This window comes from Antechinus flavipes, chromosome 5 (assembly GCF_016432865.1).
Source record: "Antechinus flavipes isolate AdamAnt ecotype Samford, QLD, Australia chromosome 5, AdamAnt_v2, whole genome shotgun sequence".
NCBI lineage: Eukaryota > Metazoa > Chordata > Mammalia > Dasyuromorphia > Dasyuridae > Antechinus > Antechinus flavipes.
The window spans coordinates 19,683,705-19,702,438 of record NC_067402.1 but is presented as its reverse complement, the minus strand read 5'-3'; the positions used below and the strand labels follow the sequence as shown (position 1 = coordinate 19,702,438).

At 48.0% G+C, this 18,734-nt stretch overlaps 2 protein-coding genes across 4 annotated transcripts in view; both read left to right on the top strand.

Annotated features, from left to right (window-relative positions):
- Window positions 1-1,640: 1,640 nt before the first annotated feature.
- On the top strand, window positions 1,641-8,510 carry LOC127538364 (prefoldin subunit 3-like). Of its 2 annotated transcripts, none has more exons than XM_051962100.1 (2): window positions 1,641-1,739; window positions 6,986-8,510. In XM_051962100.1, exon 2 carries the CDS (start codon window positions 6,986-6,988, stop codon window positions 7,580-7,582), a length of 597 nt encoding a protein of 198 aa, XP_051818060.1. In that variant the 5' UTR covers window positions 1,641-1,739; the 3' UTR covers window positions 7,583-8,510. The 2 variants fall into 2 exon arrangements, with proteins under 2 accessions (XP_051818060.1, XP_051818059.1); XM_051962099.1 differs by lacking the exon at window positions 1,641-1,739 and adding an exon at window positions 2,010-2,104.
- ANO10 (anoctamin 10) overlaps window positions 1,647-18,734 on the top strand; it is a 164,766-nt gene continuing 147,678 nt past the window's right edge. For both annotated transcript variants that reach the window (XM_051962098.1, XM_051962097.1), the window contains exons 1-2: window positions 1,647-1,739; window positions 15,722-15,874. In XM_051962098.1, the coding sequence (XP_051818058.1) occupies window positions 15,736-15,874 (139 nt within the window). In that variant the 5' untranslated portion in view covers window positions 1,647-1,739; window positions 15,722-15,735. The remainder of the gene's footprint in view (window positions 1,740-15,721; window positions 15,875-18,734) is intronic.

Sequence of the window (18,734 nt, the reverse complement as noted above, 5' to 3'; positions counted from 1 at the left end):
CAGAAAGGAATAGAGAAAAGACAGAGAGACCTACAGAGACAGAGAACAGACAGACACAGAGAAACAGAGAAAAAAAGAGAGAAATAGAGAGACGAATAGAGAGAAACAGAGACAGAAAGGAATAGAGAAAAGACAGAGACCTACAGAGACAGAGAACAGAGAGACACAGAGAAACAGAGAAAAAAAGAGAGACATAGAGAGACGAATAGAGAGAAACAGAGACAGAAAGGAATAGAGAAAAGACAGAGACCTACAGAGACAGAGAACAGAGAGACACAGAGAAACAGAGAAAAAAAGAGAGACATAGAGAGACGAATAGAGAGAAACAGAGACAGAAAGGAATAGAGAAAAGACAGAGAGACCTACAGAGACAGAGAACAGACAGACACAGAGAAACAGAGAAAAAAAGAGAGAAATAGAGAGACGAATAGAGAGAAACAGAGACAGAAAGGAATAGAGAAAAGACAGAGACCTACAGAGACAGAGAACAGAGAGACACAGAGAAACAGAGAAAAAAAGAGAGACATAGAGAGACGAATAGAGAGAAACAGAGACAGAAAGGAATAGAGAAAAGACAGAGAGACCTACAGAGACAGAGAACAGACAGACACAGAGAAACAGAGAAAAAAAGAGAGAAATAAAGAGACGAATAGAGAGAAACAGAGACAGAAAGGAATAGAGAAAAGACAGAGAGACCTACAGAGACAGAGAACAGACACAGAGAAACAGAGAAAAAAAGAGAGAAATAGAGAGACGAATAGAGAGAAACAGAGACAGAAAGGAATAGAGAAAAGACAGAGACAGAGACAGAGAACAGAGACACAGAGAAACAGAGAAAAAAAGAGAGACATAGAGAGACGAATAGAGAGAACAGAGACAGAAAGGAATAGAGAAAAGACAGAGACCTACAGAGACAGAGAACAGAGAGACACAGAGAAACAGAGAAAAAAAGAGAGACATAGAGAGACGAATAGAGAGAACAGAGACAGAAAGGAATAGAGAAAAGACAGAGAGACCTACAGAGACAGAGAACAGACACAGAGAAATAGAAAGAAAAGAGAGAAACAGAGACGAATAAAGAGAGAAGAGAAACAGAGACACAAGAGAGACAAAGACAGACAGAAACAGACAAAGAAACAAAGTCAGAGAAGAGAGATGGAGGCAAGAGAGAAATAGAGACAGGAACAGAGACAGGAACAGAGACAGGGAGAAGAGAAAGAGACAGAGACAGAAACAGATAGGGTCAGAGAAGAGACAGAAAAACAGAACAGAGACAAGGACAGAAAGGAGAGAGACGGAGACAGTGAAACAACAGAGACAGGGACAGAGAGAAAAGAGAGAAACAGACAGAGACAGAGACAGAAAAAAGAGACAGAAACAATGAAAAATATAAGAGAGAGAGACCGAGACAAAGCGCGCGTGCGCAAGCCGGGAGGACTTCCAGGCCGGGGCGGAGGTAGAAGAACGTGGAGAAGGAACTGTAACATTTCCACTATTGGGTTTGCCAGGAGCAACTGGAAAAGGGGGGAAGTGGGGAGCTTGGAGGAACGATGACGCCAACACGTAGCTGCGTCTACGTCGCCGCAGTGGGCGGGACCATGCCCCGCCCGGCTCGCTCTCTCCCTGCCCCGCCCCGTCCCGTCCCGCTGGCCCTTCCCGGCCCCTCCTGGTTCTGACCGCTGCTGCCGCGATCTTCTTCTCTGACCAGGCCCCGCGGACGTGGAGCGAAGAGGCGGCAGGTGAGCGAGAGAGCCCGGGGGGAGGGGGGGAAGAAGAAAGGTTCAGAGCAGTCCGTACTCCCACCGGCTTCTTAGCCCAGAGACCCCATTAGTGGAGATCCGACCGGCGCCGCCCCGGGAGCTGCCCGGCTACACAGGCAGCCCCGCCCCCTCGGCTACTTGGCCCTCCTGCCCCGCCTGCCTCTCACGCGGCCCCTCCCTTCCGAGCCTGCGCAGAGAGGCGGAGCCTACAGTCCCGCCCCTCGCTCCCGCCTCCCTTTCCCGTCGCTCCCCGCTCCTCACGCGGCCCCTTCTTTCCGAGCCTGCGCAGATAAGGCAAAGCATCCAGACCCCTCCCCTTTGCTGTGAGGCTGCTAGAGCCTGGGGTAGGTGGGTGCTCAGGAGCTAGGCCGGGGGTGGGGGTAGAGAAGAGGCTCAGGTGGATTGGGGTGGCACGGGATGAAATGGAATGGCATGAGGTAGGGTGGGGCGGGGTGGGGCCCGGGGGGGATGCCTGGAGCGTTTTGTAACCATCTGGCCTCGGGACTGAGCGCCGCCCGGGAGCGGGCGGCCTTGGCCGCTCTCCCTGGGCCTCCGTGGGACCCCTGGGCTGCATAAGCTCCCAGGGCTCTTCCAGCTCTAGTCTCTAAGCCCAGCACATTAAAAATTAGTAATCCAGGAGTCAGCTTCCAGGGCGGACTGGCTTTCTGCATTGCATTTTAGAGTCTCAGGAGGCTTACTTCGAACCCCTGCCCCTGCCTGGAGACCCCAGGTGTGTGAGCTCAGTGAGGGGGAGGAGAGCTCAGGACGGGATTAGAGATAGCGCTGCACCTGGAGGGAGGGAAACCTGGCTGCATGGCGGCGCTGCCCGTTGGTGGCTGGGGGACCAAACACCTGCTCAGTCCGGGCTGCTGGGGTGGGAGCCCTCGGAGAGCTAAGTCTGTGGTCCCGTGGCTACCGGTCGGGGGGAAAGGGAACTTGCCGTCCCTGGAGAGCAGGTTTATTCCACTGCCTGGACTTTGTAATCACTCCTCGGCGCCCATGTCGATTCTCCCTTCCTTCCTAAGCTCCTGGAGGGTCAGGCACGGTTTTGTTTTGGAACTCGGACCCTAATTGCGCCTATAAGCGCCTTGCTGGCGGACCGAGCCAGGACCCTCTCGTGGGTAGCTTGGGAGTGCCCTCGTCTAGCTAAGGCTGCTGCATCCCGGCGTGGAATGTACCACATCCACGCGCAACTTTGACCAGAAACGACCCCCTTCCCAAGAGGGATAATAGCACTGGGAATCTCTGCCTCAGGGGCTTGTGGTCCGGTGGAGGAAGGCTGTCAGATGGGGGAGAGCACGTGGGTGCCGGAAGGTTCGGGGATGTGGTGGCGGGCAGAGATGGGGAGTGTGTGCTGGTCAGGGGAAGAGGGCCTGAGGGGTTCCAGAAATTGGGAAAGCTGTTATCTGGCCTAAGGCTTTGGAGATCCTTGTGGAGGGGACGGTAAAGTTGGGAAGCTTCATCTGGAAGCCTGACCCGGCACTGGCCAGGTTTGCTGACCAACCATGCCAGGGAAGTTGCCTTTCCTGAGGATTCCTGGCTGGTGCGCTGCTTTTTCCAGAACAGGTTCCACAGGGCTCGGGCCTTCTGCGGTCTTTGCCCCGTTGGGCTTCTTTGGTTACTGAGCTTTTGGTTACTCAGGAAACCATCGCTTTACTATAGTCTGGTCGCCTTAGGAGCAGCCAGAGGAGGGATTCACTGTAGCTAGAATTCCTTCAGCCACACTCCCATTTTGATGGTATGTCCCACTAATAGAGTTTGACCCGTGGAATCTGGGCCGATTTGGTCTCCCTCTCGTGATGGGCAACCACGAGCATCTTTATCTCTTAGAATCTGTTTCTCCATATTTATGGGGTTAATGATACTTGTCTTAGCTACCTTGAAGGATTATTGTGAGGGTAAAAGAGGTAACGTGTGTGTATCAGTAATATATAACTTATAATATATGTAATATAATATACAATATATTATATGTAATATGTTACATTGTAAACTATAAATTGTATGTGCATATATATAAATATGTATTAAATATGTTTATATATACACATTCAGCTCTGTTGAATTCAGTGAACACTTATTAAGCACTGTACTAAATGTTGGAAATACTAGAAAAAGAGAATGCCTCCCCTCAAGGAGCTTACAGTCCAGAGGGGAAAGGTAGCCCACAAAGGGACATATACACACCTGTAACATTATGCAAGCTATAAACAGCAGTGTAAATGCCAGTCATCTTGATTTAAGCTGGAAGGGACCTCAGAGCTTATCAGATCTATCCCCTCGTTCATCCAGGAGTGTAAAGGTTAGCTCGGGTCCTCTCACCTCAAATCTAGCAGGGAGAGGCAGGTTCAGGGTTCTTAGTCTAATTTTGTCATTTTAGAGATGGAAATACTGAGGCCCAGAGAAATTAAAGACACTTTTACAAGAGCCCCATAGCCTTCTGGGGGGCTCCCAATTTTTAGTCAGTGCTCAGATGGCTCCCCTGGGAAAAATGGTTGGTTTGTCCCTGTTGTGGATTCTTGGCTCCATCATCCTGGGCAGCCGTAGTTCTGCTTCTCTGAGTCCGGGCTTGGGCCGTGAGTTGGAAAGGACGCCGCAGGCCGGGAACTGGGACCCAGGGGTCAACCTGCCCACAGCCACCCCCCCAGGTGAAGCAGGGAAGGAGGGAGGGAGACAGTAAGCATTTATACTGTGTGCCAGACACTGTCCTAAGTTGTCCTGGCAATACCTGTTGTTCACTCTGTAAGGAAAGACCCAGTGGCATTAGAATTGTAGTCCAGAGTGACAGGGCCAAAGGAATAGTGGTCAGTTGTTAAGAGACCCAGTCCAGCAATGAACTATGGTTTACTCTATAAAGCAGAGAAAGGCCGACTGGGCTGAAGTGACTCGCCTGGTCACGTAGCTGCCAGTGTCCGAGTCGAAATTTGATCTCAGGTCTTCCTGTCTTTGGGTTCAGCATCCTATGAGGTCGATTAGTCAGCAGGCATTGTGTGCTTGGTTGTATTCTGGCTGCTCCCTGGGGAGCCAAGTAAAGGGAAAAGCAGCCCCTGCCCCGAGGGGGTCCCCTTCTAATAGGGCAGAGCCCGCGAAGGGCATCAGAGGGCAGAGCTTCATAGCTGGGGAATCCCTGAAAGGCCCAGAGAAGGCAGTGTGTGAGTCCAGCCAAGTAACAAGTGCGAGGGGCAAAATATCCAGGGCTGGTCTGGAAAGGAGTGAGGGACAGCTCATTTTACAGATGAGGAAACTGAGGCAGATAGGTTCTGTGACTTTCCCAGAGTCCCACAGTTAGAATTGCTGCTATGGCCCCCTCGGTTACCTCTAGGCCTGGAAAGGAGAGATGGAGCAATGTGTTCCAATCCTGCAGTGCAAGGAGGAGAACTTTAAGTACTGAATAGAGGAGTTTCTGTTTGAAAGTAGTAAGGAGCCCTGAGGCCGCCTAGAGCAGGGCAGTGCCATGGTCAGCGCCTTGGTCAGTGTCTTGGCAGCTGAGCAGAGCGGGTGGTTGGAAGAGGCTTGAGGCAGGGAGACTATCGGAAGGTCATCGCTGTCATTAAGGTGGGGAGGGGACTTTAGACTCCATGAAGACAGAGGGTGTCAGTTCTGATTTGGGGGAAAGAGCCAGTTTAGACTTGTTGAGTTGAGACCCCAGCGGGACATCCAGGTCAAAATGTCCGGTAACTGGTTCATGATGGAGTACTGGAGAGTCTAGGACTATTTGTATCTACTGGGAATCATCTGCAAATAGAAATGGTCATGAAAAGTTATTATTAAATAAAATAAAATTAAAAAAAAAAAAAGAAATGGTCATGAAACCCATAGGAGCTGAGAGAGAACAGACAGTGGGACCCAGGACAGAGCTCGGGGGGGGGGGGGGGGGTAAGGGGGATGGGGGGGGGTGTCTATCACAGTGGCAGTGATACGGGGAAGGAGCTGGTCCAGAAGGAAAGACCCAGTGGCGTTAGAATTGTAGTCCGGAGTGACAGGGCCAAAGGAATAGCGCTCAGTTGTTAGAGACCCAGTCCAGCAGGCAGAGCCCTGCCTCCAGCCGTCTCTTTTGTGTGTGCTAGAAACTTAAAAGTGTGACACCTCCTTCTGTTCTATAGAGCAGTAGTCTCCCCAGACTGAAAAGAAGTCCAGAATGGGAGGCGAAGGAAGTCATGTACCATCTTGCAGAATTTGGATAAGGGAAACTTTGTATTCACAGAAGGCCAGATGGGCCCCATGTCCACTCTTTGAGTTGGAAGGAGGTGGTGTTAGGTTACATGAAAGGAAATACGACTTTCTGTAGCAGGTGGAAAGGTCTGTGAGCGTAATTAGTATGCAGAGTGAAGTGATCCTAATGTCCCACGGCTATATAAAATGCTATTTTTTCTTAAAAATTAAAAATGCCCAGCAACATGCATAATTGCAAATAGTTTCTAGAAAAGAGCTCCATTTTCCTCAGTAAACTAATTAGATATCATACTAGGTACCTTTTTGTCTCCAGCAATAGAAATTGGAACATTTAATTGAGACTTCCTCCTTACCTTCAACAAACAAATATTAACTAAGGGGCAACACAGTGTTTTAGGTTTAAATCCTAGCTCAAGACAGTTCCTCACATCACTTGACTTCTTTCTACCTCAGCTGCCTCATCTGTAAAATGGAGGATGGTTGACTTAATGGCCTCTAATGTCTCTTACAGCTTTAACCCCTGACCTAAATTGCATCCTTTGTTTGGGTGAGAGTAAAAATATCTGAACCTCTGTCCTCTAGAAGCTTACCTTTTATTGGGGGGAGAGGAAGAAGAGGGTGAATGATGTTTGGATATAGATTATGGCTCTTTATATCCCATCTTAAGATTTGCATGGCACTTTTCATGCATAACTTCTTTTGATCCTCATAAAAAATTCTCCTAAAAGGGCTGTTAGTGTAGATTTTATCATCCCCATTTTACCGAAGAGGAAACAGAGGCAGAGAGTAGGCCATACAAGTCAGTTTGCTCCTGAGGCAGGATTTAAATCCCAGTCTTCCTGGCTTCAGGTCTTTGTCTCTGCATTACAATATCCTGCCATAGAGATAGAGCAAAGATCTCTAACAATGTTCTAGGGAAATTGGAGGAAGGACAGAATACCATAGTAAGAAGGGAATTCTCTGTTTCCTAAGGCAGTCCACATTAGACAGTGCTGATTGTTAACATGTTTTATCTGACATCAACACTGAATTTGGATTGACTTCCCTCTAAGATGGCGGCTTCAAGGGAACTTGGGACCCCTGGCGATTCAGCAGTGGGAAACGGGCACCGGAGTCACCTGGGCATCCCTGAAGCGGTGTTTGTGGAAGATGTCGATGCATTTATGAAACAGCCCGGAAACGAGTCTGTGGATATTGTGCTCAAGAAATTGGATGAGCAGTATCAGAAATATAAGTTTATGGAACTTAACCTTGCCCAGAAGAAAAGGAGGCTAAAAAGTCAGATCCCCGAAATCCGACAGACATTGCACATTTTAAAATACATGCAGAGAAAGAAAGACTCTCCTAAGCCGCTGGAGACCAGATTCTTGTTGGCTGACAACCTGTACTGCAAAGCCTCCGTTCCTCCCACGGATAAAGTCTGTCTGTGGTTGGGCGCCAACGTGATGCTCGAGTACGATATCGATGAAGCGCGCCTGCTCCTGGAGAAGAACCACTCGGTGGCCACCAGCAACCTCGAGTCCCTGGAGGAAGACCTGGACTTTCTGCGAGATCAGTTCACCACCACAGAAGTCAATATGGCGCGAGTATACAACTGGGATGTGAAGAGAAGAAACAGGGAGGAGCCCCCCAAAGCTGTAGTGGCTTAGTGAACCCGCCCTTCGCCTGGAGTTCAACCTTCCCAACGGGCTTGACCTTTGGAGTTCTGAATTTTAACTTGGGAGTAATTGCTTTTTAAACAAAAAGGACATTAACATTGAAGGCACACATATCATTTATGAAGATAAAATTTAGTCTCATCAAGGACATGCAGGATTTGGACTTGATTATCTCCATGCTTCCAGTAGTGACATTCCAGATCTTTGACCAAATTAAAGCTGAAATTTGCCTTCAGCCAAGCTGCATGGGTGAAAAACTAGCTCCTGGATACTCAAGGAGACCTTTTTCTTCTTTATTGTTTACCTTTGCCATTTAGAGAAAGGGAAAATGTACAATTCCCATTTTACAAATATTGTTTTGTTGTTCTTTGTTAAACAAGTCTATTGTAAGTTTGGTGATTCACAAGTTAATTTTTTTCTTTCATGTAAATTTAGTTAATTACTAGTCAATCTTCTGAATGTTTTGCACTTTTTTGTTAAATGACTTATCTGTTTTTATAGCTAAGAAGTGGAATATAATTGAACAGCAACAAGGCTTGTCGAGACTGCACATTCTTTGCCCAACTTGTTCCCAGAGTTTCTCGTTAATTAAAAAGAAAATTGAGTGGCTATTGCTCCCGTCTAGTAATTAAGGAATACATTGAAAAATCTCTTGGCTTAAGCTAGAGTGAGTAACCTAACAGTTCACAAGAACATCTTTAAGAGGGGAAACTCATTTTGATGTTAATTTCTTTAAAAGGAAGGATGTGTAGAAGATGTCCTGAATTAAACAGCTGTAGTAAAAAAATAGTTTGTGCCTCTGTTGCTGAGTGATGCAGAGTTGCTAGAAATAGAAATGTATTCTTCTGCTTTCAAGTAGTAAATGATGAATTTGTAAAACTATGCTTTTATTTCATAATATTAAAACAGTGAAATTAAACTTGTGGCAAACTGCTTTTTGAAAGGTCCCCTTCCTTTCCCAAAATCAAAACCCCAACCCCACTGAATTGCTTCTTTGTAACTTCTGGGAATTGCTAAGAGTTTTGCCTTCTGAGTCAAGGAAAAGGAAGCAGTCTTATTTTTCTCCCAGGACAGTATCATGTTCCCCCAAGCTTTTTCAGCTCCAGGTTACACATTCCTGGTTCCTCTGGGCCATCTTCTTACAGTCTGATCTTGAGACCCTTTGCCCCCCAGAAGCTTTCTTTGTGTGCCCTGGCTGATCTTCCCAAAATGAGGTCTCCTGTGTGAATTTGTGGCCTGAGTAGGGTAGAAGCCAGTGGGCCTCTTACTTCTGAGATCTAGAGCAGGCCTTTGGTTACACGGTGACCTCAAATCTGCTTTTTTAGCTCCTAGAAATGTGAGGCATCTGTGGAGGGGAGAGATAGACAGACACCTGCTCCTTAGGCTGAGATGGTGAATGTTGCGGGGAGAAGGGAGCTTGCAAGATGCACTTTCAACTTTAATCAGCATTATAACAATTTTCTCCATCACTTTCATAAATCCAGAGAGGCGGCAGAACACTCAGTCGAGCCCTGATTTGTGATGTTTGCCCATTTCCAAGGTGTTTGTACTGAGAGTGGCCATAGAAGCTGGGGCTGGGCAAGTTAACATTGTCAGTATAGTCTTTATTAAGCCCCTACTATGGGTCAGGCAGCGTGCTGCTGCTGGGGAAATGGGAGTAGAGAATGAAATCAGCTTATGTTCTAAGAAGATATAACTGAAGTAAATAAAAACAGATGAAATACAAGGAGAGGAGCGAAGGTACTCTGAGGCATGGGTCAGGAGGGCAGGTAAATGGGGCAAGGGGAGAAAGTGGACGACCTCCAAGAGCCAGTGCTTTGAGATCTGGAGAAAAACTGGGGAAGGACTAAGATTCGTGAACCTAGGAGGCCTTTGGGAGGTTCATGGACAAGGCACGGAGATGAGAGATGGAGGAACAGAGAAAGCCTGTGGGGGGACCTGCTAGTACGAAGTGGCAAGAGTGGCCACTGGGCCGGGAGCGATAGTGGGGCAGGGGAATCGTGCTGGCTGCCTTGGGTGAGAGCGTGCAATGGGGAGGTGGGGGGTGAGAAGGCCTAGCCAAGAGGGGAGCTGTGTGAGCCAAGATGGGTGGGAAGGGAGAGATGGATGGAAGGGGAGGAGAAGCAAAGAGCACTAGTGCATGTGGGACATTTTACATGGAACTAAAGCTCGGGGGAGAAGCCTCATCACCAAACGGTGGTTGGGCCCAAAGGGCCAGTTTAAACTTTTCATGGCACTAAAGCAAGAGGGAGAGAAGGCTGGGCAAGGCGAGAAGGCCCTGACATGGGAGGGACAGCTGTTGGCCAGGCCTTGTCCAGTGCTTCAAGAGGGAGCGGGTCTTCATTGCTCTCAGAGAGGTTTGCAAAGGGCAGGGGATCAGACGTTTTTACAGCATTCACACCTTAGAAATGGGCAAAGGCTACAAATCAGGCCGTGGGTAATGGTTCTATTGTCCAGCCTTGACATTGCAGATTAAAGAAAAACAGTTCCTGGGAACATTTCCCTCCAGTTGTTAAGCATTCACCAGGCCGGCCCTGTGAGAAGTGGGATCTGCCTCTGACGGGGGGCTCGGGGCTGGGCTCTGCCTCTGATGGGGGGCTCAGGGCTGGGCTCTGCTGACAGCCACATTGAGGAATCCTAGAAGGGAGATCCTTTATCCCTGGATCACTGCTCCATCCCAGGACTTAGTCACCATTCCCATTTGGATCCCTTCCCTTGGAGTGCACCCTGAAGACTGTTTGTGGGGTCATTACAGGCCAGCCAGCCCTGATTAAGTACCCGCTGGGCCCTCTGCTAAAGCATAAAGCGGGGCCCTGACCCTCAGGTGTTCATGGTGGGATGGGGCTGGGCACATGCAAGTTGAGCTCTGTCCCCACAGATAAATTCAGAAGCAGGACTGGGAGCCCTTGTGCCAGGGATGGGATCTCAGTTGAACCAGCGAACCCCAGGGGGAGACGGCTGGAGAAAGTGCCTGACAGTCTATACTGGTAGGAACAGGAATTGGGCAGCAAGGCCCGCCAGCCTCCCAGGACGCCTCAGGCACGGTTTATTTTTCCTCTTCAGTTTCCGTACATATTTTATCCTTCCTCCTAGAGTGGAGACCTCCTGAGGGTATCCTGTCTCTGTATCTTGGTGGCTTCTCCAGGCCTAGAATGGGCCGCCGAGGTGGGCCCTCCAGGGCTAGCGCAGTGCTTTGGGCATTGTGCATTTTGGAAGGGATTTATCTGTAGCCTCCAAAGCAAGAAGGAATTTAGATGGTCGAGGACGCCCCGCCAGGGGTCAGTGACCATGTGCACCCCTTCCAGGAGGTGGGGGCGGTGCCGACAGCTCACCCCTGTGGTGAAGGGGAGGGGCGCTCTGCCAACGTGGAGCCTGAGCCGTGGGCAGCAGGCGAGCAAGATTGGTGGGGAGGACCCAGGATCCCAGAGCTGAAGCTGGAAGAGCCTCCGAAGCCGTCTGATCCCTTCATCCTACAGGGCAGGAAACTGAGGGGAAGTAGGGCAGGTGGGTGGTGCGGGGGCCCGGACCTCACGGAAAAGGGGACCCTGGAGGCGAGGAGCCGAGGCAGAAGGGACCACGGGGTGAGTGGGAGGCAAAGTCAAGGCCGGGAGGGAAGCTTGTGCTCCCGGGGGTGCTGAGAGATCGGAGTGCTCTTGGTGGGGCAGTTTGGGGAGGGAAGATCCTGAGTTCTGTTTTGAGAATGTGGAGTGTGGGAAATCCCTGGGGAGATCCAAAAGGGAGCAGGTGATGTGAGGATGGAGCTCTGTGGGGGTCAATGTTGAATAAATAGGCCTGAAGGTCATCTCAGTAGAGATAAGTGAACCTCTGAAAGCTGATGAGAGCAGCAAGCAGCGGCACGAGATGGGTGGAGAGTGGGGGGCTCAGGGTATTCAAGAACTAGCACCTCTGGCCGCTCAGCCATCTTGCCGATGGCCGCCTGTCCTCCAGCTCCCCTGTGGCTCCCCTGTCGCTGGCCCAGCAGCCAAACCCCTGTAAAAGCATCGCGGCAGGGTGGGAGGGGCGGGTGAGCATTGCAGTGGCTAGGCAGGCCCTGGGGAGCGCTCGGGACTCGGTCAGGTGTCCAAGAGACAAGGACCCCCACTGGGTTCTGGGCCATGGCCAATCATCTTGACTTCTGTCTCACCGCTGGACTTCGATGTCTCGGGAAGAGAGAGAGAAACTGCCTCATTTAAATCCAACTTGTGCAAGACCAGATATGACTCTAACATCATTGGTCCTTTTCTAAAAGAAGGACAAACCGTAACTGGACAAGAGAAGGCCTGGCCACCAGGCCTTAGAGACTAAATGGGCCATACAGGTGGGAGAATCTGGAGAGCAGGCTCAGGGAGACCCAGAGTGGGGAGAATGGGGAGAGCAGGGTAGGGAGACCCAGCAAGGGGAGAATGGGGGAAATCTGGAAAGAGCAGAGTCAGGGGAGAGCATCAGGAAGAGTCAGTGTCAGGGAGAACAAGCCACAGAGAACAAGGCCGAGTGTTGAGACCGAGCCATTGGACCTGACAGGTCCGACTTTGGTAGGAACGGTTTTCCCTGAATGATGGGTTAGGAGCCAGACTGCAGCAGGTGTAGGAGAAAGGCAGAAGGGCGTGGAGAGACTAAGAAAAGGGAGGAGAGGGAACAAGGAGGGTAGGATCAAGGAATCACCTTTTAAAGGTGAGGGAGACATGGACGTTTGTAGGCTTCAGGGAAGGAACCAATTGGGAGGCATCGAAGATGGAAATGGGGGGAGCTGTTGGATAAGGGGGAAGGGGATGGGGTCCGTAGTTTGTGTAGGTGGGTTGACTCCGGCTGGAGTGAAGTAGGGGGTGGTGGGAGATGTCTGGAGAAGGGGGAGTGCTTGGCAGAGAACCTCGGGTTTTGTTTTTTGTGCCAAGAGGGGAGTGGGCTTGAGGAGAGACCAGAAGTAGATCACAAGATATTACAAGTGAACTGCTTAGGGAGGAACAGACTGTTTGCAGCTGGGAACAGCTCGGTGGTAGAGCAGACAGAGCATTAGACCTGGAGGCAGGAAGACCCCGAGTTCAGATTCTGCCTCAGACACTTTCTACCTGTATGACCTGAGCAGTTCCTTTCACCCTGTTTGCCTCGGTTTACTCATCTGTAAAATGAGTTGGAGAAGGAAATGGCAAACTAGTCTAGTATCTCTGCCTAGAAAATTCCAAATCAGGTCAGCAACAGTGATTAATAAGGAATCTTAATTGTGAGCCCAGATTTCTCCTGATCACTGCCCTGGAGAGCTCCTACCAAGTTTGCGTTGAACCCCTGACCGCCATTCTGGCCTTTAATCATGGTGGAATCTATTGTTTCCTCCACAACTCTCCATGTTCTTTATGGCAGTAACAAGAGATGCTTTATCAAATGCTTGGATCTAATCAAACAATAGAATATCCTCCCGATCTTCCAGGTTAGTAACCTGGTAAAAAATGGAAATAATCTTAGTTTAGCCCGCTCTGTGCTGGATGCAGCCGGGCTGGATTTAGAGTGATTTCTGCTTCCTTTTCTCAATGTTTATCGACCAACTTTTTAATGATCTTTTCCATTATTTCCCCAGAAACAGAAGTCAAGCTCACTAACCAGCAGTTTGAAGGCCTTCCCTCTCCCTCTCCCACTCCTTCCCCTCTCTCTTTCCCCCTCCTCTTCCTTCTCTCACCTCTCCTGCCTTTCTCTCTCCTTCCCTCCTCCCCTCTGTCAATCAAAAGGCTAACCCTGTTACTCCCTTCTTCGTAGAGTTGTCATGAAGAGAAAAGACTAAAACTAAATATGTGCTAAATGTGAAGGGGCAGTCAATCAACCATTCAACAGCTAGCTGCTTATTAAGTGCCAGATGCCTTGTGCTTGGTCGGGACACACTCATGGGCCCTGCGTTCTAGAGGCAGCTGAGTGGTGTGATGGCGAGAAGGCTAGATCTGGGGTCAGGAAGGCCTGAGTTCAAATCTAGCCTCAGATGTGGGGAAAGAAAATATATCTACCTCAGTTTACTCATCCTTAAAGAAGAGGTGGAAGGTCAAACTAGATATTTATGAAGCACTTTGCAAACCTAAAAGTGCTAAAAATGCTATCATTCTATACCAGTTTGTATATGAAAATATACACGCAACCAAAAAACAAAATAAGCACAAGACAGAAAGGAAAGGGGTTGGAATACTAGCTTGAGAAACAAGGAAAGGGAGCCCTGTGTGCTGAGGTTGTAAAGGTAGTTGGGACCAGGTCTTAAAGGGCTTTAAAAGGCAAACCCTGGAGAGACTCACTTAGTGGGAACCAGCCTGGGAGACTGAATGGGCCATACAGGTAAGAGAATGAGGAGAGCAGGGTCAGGGAGACAAGGGAGGAGAGAATGGAGAGAGCAGGGTCGGGGAGACCCAGTGAGGGGAGAATGGAGAAAGCAGGGTCGGGGAGACCGAGGGAAGAGAGAAGGGTCGGGGAGACTGCGGGAGGAGAGAATGGAGAGAGCAGAATCGGGGAGAATGAGGAGAGCAGGGTTGGGGAGATCCAGCGAGGAGAGAATGGAGAGAGCAGGTCAGGGAAACCCAGGGAGGGGAGAATGAGAAGAGCAGGGTCAGGGAGACATAGTGAGGGGATAATGGGGAGAGCAGGATTGGAGAGAATAAGCGAGGGGAGAATGAGGAGAGCAAGGTCAGGGAGACCCAGTGAGGGGAGAATGAGGAGAGCAGGGTCAGGGAGAATCAATGAGGGGAGAACGGGGAGAATGAGGAGAGCAAGGTCAGGGAGACCCAGGGAGGGGAGAATGGGGATGCTAAGTGAAATGAGCAGAACCAGGAGATCATTGTACACGGCAACAGCAAGATTATACGATGATCAATTCTGATAGACGGGACTCTTTTCAACAGTGAGATGAGCCAGGCCAGCTCCAATGGTCTTGTGGGGAGAGAGCCATGTACACCCAGAGAGAGGACTGAATGTGGATCACACAGCCTTTTCACTCTTGTTGCTGTTATGTGCTTGCATTTTGTTTTCCTTTTTAATCTGATTTTTCTTGTGCAGCATGATATTTGTGGAAATATGTATAGAAGAACTGCACGTGTTTGACATATTTTGGGTCACTTGCCATGTAGGGGAGGGGATAGGAAGAAGGGAGGAAAAAAATTGGAACACAAGGTTTTGTAAGTGAATGTTGAAAATTATCCATGTATATATTTTGGAAATGCTTTAATTAAAAAAAAGTCAAACAAACGGAGTTTAGATTTTATTCTAGAGGTAGGAGGGGCCTTGGGCCAGATCGGCACATAAAGCCTCTGGCAGGTGGGAGAGGATGGAGACCCAGAGTCTTTGTAATAGTTCAGGTGAAAGGGGATGAGACCTGATCTAAGATGGTGGCAGACAGGAGGAGGATGGAGGTAGGGAGAGGGAGGAGTGCAGGGTGGGCCCAAGAGTAGAAGGATGTGGTATCTTTGACAGAAACAGGGAACTGTGGAAGATGAGGGGTTTGGGGGAAAGATGATGAGTTCTGTTTGGGGCACCTGTCACCCAGTTTGGATTTTACAAGAGATTGTCGGTGATTCATGACTGTTGTTCAGCTGGGTCTGGCTCTTTGGGGGCTCATTTGGGTGCTCTTGGCAGAGACACTAAGTGGTTTGCTATTTCCTTCTTCATTTTACGGATGAGGAAACTGAACCAAACAGGGTGAAGCGACTGGCCCAGGGTCACATCATTGGGGAGTGTCTGAGGCCCGATCTGACTTGACACCATCCAGGGGCTCTGTGTGGGCAGGGAATGGCACTGACTAGAGAGATCTGACTAGAGATGCTAACTAAACCCATGGCAAGTGATGTTTGTAAGGGGGGGAAGAGAGCCTCGGAGAGAGACCCAGCAGATAGCGGCTGCTAGAGGGAGGATTATTCAGCAAAGGAGACTGAGAAAGGCAACCCCGAGAGAACAAGAGGCAAGGGAGGGCAGTCAGCCATGTTAGATGCCTCACAAGGGCAGGAGGAGACCGACAGAAAGTTTGCAGTTTGGGCAATGATGATGACAGTGGTAACATTGGAGAAAACGTTTTCAAAAATGGCGTTGAACTGAGGCAACAAGGGGCCACTATATTTGTGTCTTCTGCACTGAACAGATTTCAACTTTTTAAATTTATTTTTTATCTTTTAGCAAATTGTCCAAAGATGAAAGTGACCTTATCTGCCCTTGATACTTCGGAGTCTTTTTTCAAGCCTTTAGTAATCTTAGAACTTGCCCGAGATGTCAAAGAAGAGACCAGGAAATGGTTGGAGAAAAAAATTAATGATAAAAAGAATAATGGAGGTGAGTAAACTTAGATTTTGCAGAGTTTTAGTTTCAGTCTGAATTGCTAAAAATACTTTGGGAAGTGTGTTTTTTTTCCCCAGTTGCTGTTAATGGCCTTTTAAAGATCTACTTATAAATATATGCAGAACTTGATGCACCCCATAGTTGTTGATCTCTTGTAGGCTTCCAAGAAGTGTAAAAATCAGCTCTCCATCAAACTGGCAAGAAGACAAATATGGGAAAAGTGAAATCTCTATCAGATGAATGGTCTTTTTCTTAGCTATTTATCTTGAATGTACTCATTTTTCGGCACGTCATCATGACCTATACCAAGATAACGCCCAATATGGTGTCAAGGTTTCTGTAATTTAATACTGGCAACATTTTTCTTCATGTTTATGAATTGAGCCACTTTGGAGTAAATTTATTTATTACTTTCAGAACGGTGACAATTAAATCATCAGGGAGAGACAGTGGCAGGAAAGTTGTCACAAGGCAGTATGTGATTAATTGTAAGTTTAATTATTTAGCCAATGATTGATAGATGAATTTAGAGGAAGGAAAAAGCCCTCAGGTTAGAGTCATTAAGGAGAGAAAGCATTAAGAAAAAAGTCGGATTTGGACTGTACCTTGAGGATGCTGAAGGATGTGAGGAAGGATGCTAGGGATGCTGAGTTTTCTGGCTCGTTGATCATTGCTCCAAATTGTCCTCCACAGAGTTAGAGCAGTTCCCGACTCCACCGGGAGGTGTTGGTGTCCTAGTTTTTCCACATTACCTTCAGACAGTCATTAAGGACTTATTAGACACCTGCTATGTGCCAGGCACTGTGCTATGCTCCGAGGTACAGTCCCCTGCCCTCAGGGAGGTTACATCTGGCCCCCTATTTCCTACCTCTCCAGTCTTGTCTTTTACTCCCTTTACTCCCTTCCCAGCAATCCTGGCTTCCCCTTGCACATCTCACCTGTCTCCCGTCTCCCAACTGTCTATCTCCTGTCTCACCTCCACCTCCTTCCTCAAACCCCACCCTCTAGGAGAGGATCCCCTAAATGCCAGTGCTTTCCCTGAAGATTGCCCCCTGGGTCGGGCTCTATCTTATAAGTACCTGATGGCTTGCATGTGGTCTCTGTGGTTAGTGGTTAGACCCCGAACTCCCTCGAGGCGGAAACCGGGCCCTAACCCTAGTAAAATGCAGGGCTCAAAGGAAGTACTTAATACTTTGGTCACTGACTGCTTGCCATCTAGGGGAGGGGGTGGAGGGAGGGAGGGGAAAAAAATCGGTACAGAAACAAGTGCAAGGGATAATGTTGTAAAAATAAATTACCCTGGCATGGAAACAAAAAATTAAAAAAAAAATACTTTGGTCACTGAAAGGGAGACATATAGGGACAGGCTGTCCAGGGAATAGAGTGAGATGCACAAATTCTTTGTAAACTCAGCATGGAAATGTAAATCCAGACTGTAATGAGCTACACTGATTTGCTAAAATCTTAGTAGAACATGTGCCTTTTCAAGTGAATAATCTGGCTAGAAACTGATAGAACTAAACACTCAAGTCAAAGTTTATTTATAACGATGATAATACTGAGTTGACCATATAAATCAGAAGAAAATCTTTATATTTTCTACAATCACCAAATTAGATCACAACCAAGAAATAAAAATATTCTCTAAATTGAGATTGAACTTAACTGCTAGTACATTTGGCAGAAGGCTCTATTTAGATAGTGATAACAGTGGATTAAAAAAAAAAAAGATACTTCTGACCCTCAACTGATTGCCCCAAACTTTATTCCAGATATTATGATTTCAAGGTTTACAGGAAAGTTTTTTGTATAAACTAAAGAAGGCATAATTATTATATGTAAATGAAAGGGCCCAGAGAAATTGGTGGGAAAGTGATGGATGACTGGTTTTCTCCTTAGTCCGTTGTCAATGCTAGGCAGCTTGTGGTGGGGAAAGCATGACGTTAGAGATGGGAAGATGTAGTTTGAAGTCCTGCTCTGACACGTGCCAGTGGGATGACCATGGGGCAAGTCATAGTCCTTGAAGACTTCAGGCTTCTATCTGAGATTCTGAATGACAGAGCAGTTACCTGTCTGCCTTGATAAAGAGACTTTTCAAGTTGGGAGTCCCAACTTCACAGGTATAACTGTGAAATCACAGGGTGTCTGGATCAAAAATCAAACAAGGTTTTACAAAAAGCCTTTTAGATTATCTAAATTCAGAAGATAAATTATTCCCTCCTATAATTCCCCCCCAATTGTCTTTTTATTTGTGCAGATTATCAAAATCCAGTGATCCTGCTGTAAATCTCTTTGGGAGCTGGGGATTTGAGCTAAAGGAAAACCTGGTGCACTCGCACTCACCTCTCCAACTTTGGGGAGGCAAGTGTATTGACTGTATGGCATTTGTGTGCTTGGGGTATTTTGACTTAGGAAAAATGACGCACCCAGGCAAATCGTTAAGTGCCTTCTGAGCATTTGTCCACTTGACAAAGGAAAAAAAAATCTTTTCTTCCATAAAAAAGTTTTTGGTAAGGATTCCTGTCTTTCATATAGGTTCATAAGCTTTTTCCCCCCTGAAAAAAAACCTTCGGTTAGGAAGAAAGCCCAAATCTGTGTTGTTGGAGGCGCCACTAGGGAATGGAACATTGGTCCTAGGTGTTGGGCAGCCCCTCCGTTTGCCAGCTCTGAGAAATTGGGGAAAGTCACTACACTTTGAGGAGCCCTTGGCTGTTTTCTTATTTGTAAAAAAGGAACTAATATGTGTAGTAGATTCTCACTTGAAGAATAAATGAGATAGAATATGAGCAGCTCAGTGGTTCCTAAGCCAGGACTCTCCTTGCTACTGTTGTAGGGTCCTCTGGCCTAGATGACC

Excerpts from the sequence above, each read along its gene's own strand:
- LOC127538364 (XM_051962100.1), top strand. The coding sequence starts at position 6,986 with ATGGCGGCTTCAAGGGAACTTGGGACCCCTGGCGATTCAGCAGTGGGA.